The sequence below is a fragment of the Vollenhovia emeryi genome, unplaced genomic scaffold (genome assembly GCF_000949405.1).
Source record: "Vollenhovia emeryi isolate VEMERY1.0 unplaced genomic scaffold, V.emery_V1.0 DF947170.1, whole genome shotgun sequence".
NCBI classification, from domain to species: domain Eukaryota; kingdom Metazoa; phylum Arthropoda; class Insecta; order Hymenoptera; family Formicidae; genus Vollenhovia; species Vollenhovia emeryi.
Window position 1 is genome coordinate 1 of NW_011959196.1, and position 1732 is coordinate 1732.

Below are 1732 nucleotides of genomic sequence, written 5' to 3' on the forward strand. Positions count from 1 at the left end.
GAAACTAAAAAACAAGAAAAGGAAAGTAACGAAGCCTGTTGTCATAGCGGAAAACAGCCCAGCCTAAGAGTAAAAATACAATTACATAATACCCATGTATCCGATAGAATTTAAGAATAAGGGTAAAAATAAAGTTCGCCACCTCACTTTCTTTCCATTAGGGGGGAAGGGTGTAATGAGCGCGAAAACGCCTCATTGCCACGCAGCTATAGCGCACGCAGCAGAGTATCAAATATCTGCCGCGTGCGAAGAAGGAAGTAGACGATGGGACATTAACCCATCGGAACCAAGTCGGCAGTGCTGACGAAGCCACTGCTGACTTGTTAGAACCGACCTGGCGACAGGTCCGAAATTCCGAATAAACGGCCTGACAACAGCCGATTATAAAAACGAATGGAAAGAAGGCAGGGCGGGTCATTCTTAATTAAACCACACGAGTGTACGTTTCTGTATAGATTTTAATAAAAAAGGACTTTTGGTTAAAATACTGCCTTATGGCCTAAGCAGTTGCGAGTTGTTATCCCGGCAACGATCCCCCAAATACCGTGCCCCGACCCAGTCGACGGCACAACACGCCGTACGAGTCACCCCTCCTCACCGCTGCTTCGCCTCCACGGGCGTCGATTATGCCGGTCCGATCAAGGTGCGTTCGTCGTCTGGTCGAGGTATAAAGTCCCACAAGGCCTATGTCGCTTTATTTATTTGCTTAGCCACTCGCGCAATCCATATCGAATTAGTCAGCGACTACTCGACCGGCGCATTCATTTCCGCGTTCAAAAGATTTTGCTCGCGCCGTGGACTTCCTCAAGCGGTCTACTCAGACAACGGCACCACCTTTGTCGGTGCCGACCGAGAATTAACGGCATCTCTTCGATCTGCTCTCCGCGATTCAAATTTTAGAAACGATACGGCGCTTGACAAAATTTCTTGGCATTTCATCCCGCCTTCCGCCCCTCATTTCGGCGGCTTATGGGAGGCCGGGGTGAAAAGTGTCAAACACCATATGCGTCGCGTTCTCGGTGATCACACTCTGTCATTTGAAGAGCTTTCTACTTTTCTTTGTCAGATCGAAGCGTGCCTTAATTCTCGGCCCATCGCCCCGTTATCCGATGACGTGGACGATCTTCAATTTTTAACGCCTGGTCATTTTCTTATCGGCTCCTCGATAACTGTTCCGCCTGAGCCGTCTCTTCTTAACCTGAAAGAGAACCGCCTCTCCCGATGGCAACTAGTGCGTCAACTCAACGAGCGATTTTGGACGTGTTGGATGCAGGACTACATAAATACGCTCCAGCAGCGCGCTAAATGGCGCAAGGTGCAACCTGCGCTCTCAGTTGGCAGAATGGTTCTTCTACGGAACCCGCTTCTCCCCCCGTGCAAGTGGGAGCTCGGCCGCATTACTGTCTTGCATCCCGGTAAAGACGGGCTCAGTCGCGTCGTCACCGTTAAAACCGCGACTTCACAATATGTACGACCTATCGGCAAACTCTGTCTTCTTCCGATCGAAAGCGCCTCAGCTCAACAGACTTAGCTCTGTCTTCGCGTTTAATTTCTTTCTTTGTACACTTCTCAAATTATTGCGCGCGTTCGCGACTTATTTACTTCTGTTTTTATACTTAATTAATTTAGTTTTAAGCGGAAGCATCACGGCGGGCGGCTGCGTCCAAGTTGTCTTCCCCGCCTCCTGCGATTATTATTTTTTTTTTGAAACTTCGTTCCAAGACGGGCGGTA

At 49.0% G+C, this 1732-nt stretch overlaps 1 protein-coding gene across 1 annotated transcript; it reads left to right on the forward strand.

Annotated features, from left to right (window-relative positions):
* Positions 1-455: 455 nt before the first annotated feature.
* On the forward strand, positions 456-1531 carry LOC105558592 (the record flags this gene model as incomplete). Its single annotated transcript, XM_012006365.1, has 1 exon — positions 456-1531. A coding segment is annotated over one exon (1076 nt), but the record flags the coding sequence as incomplete, so codon positions are not given.
* Between the last annotated feature and the right edge of the window lie 201 nt (positions 1532-1732).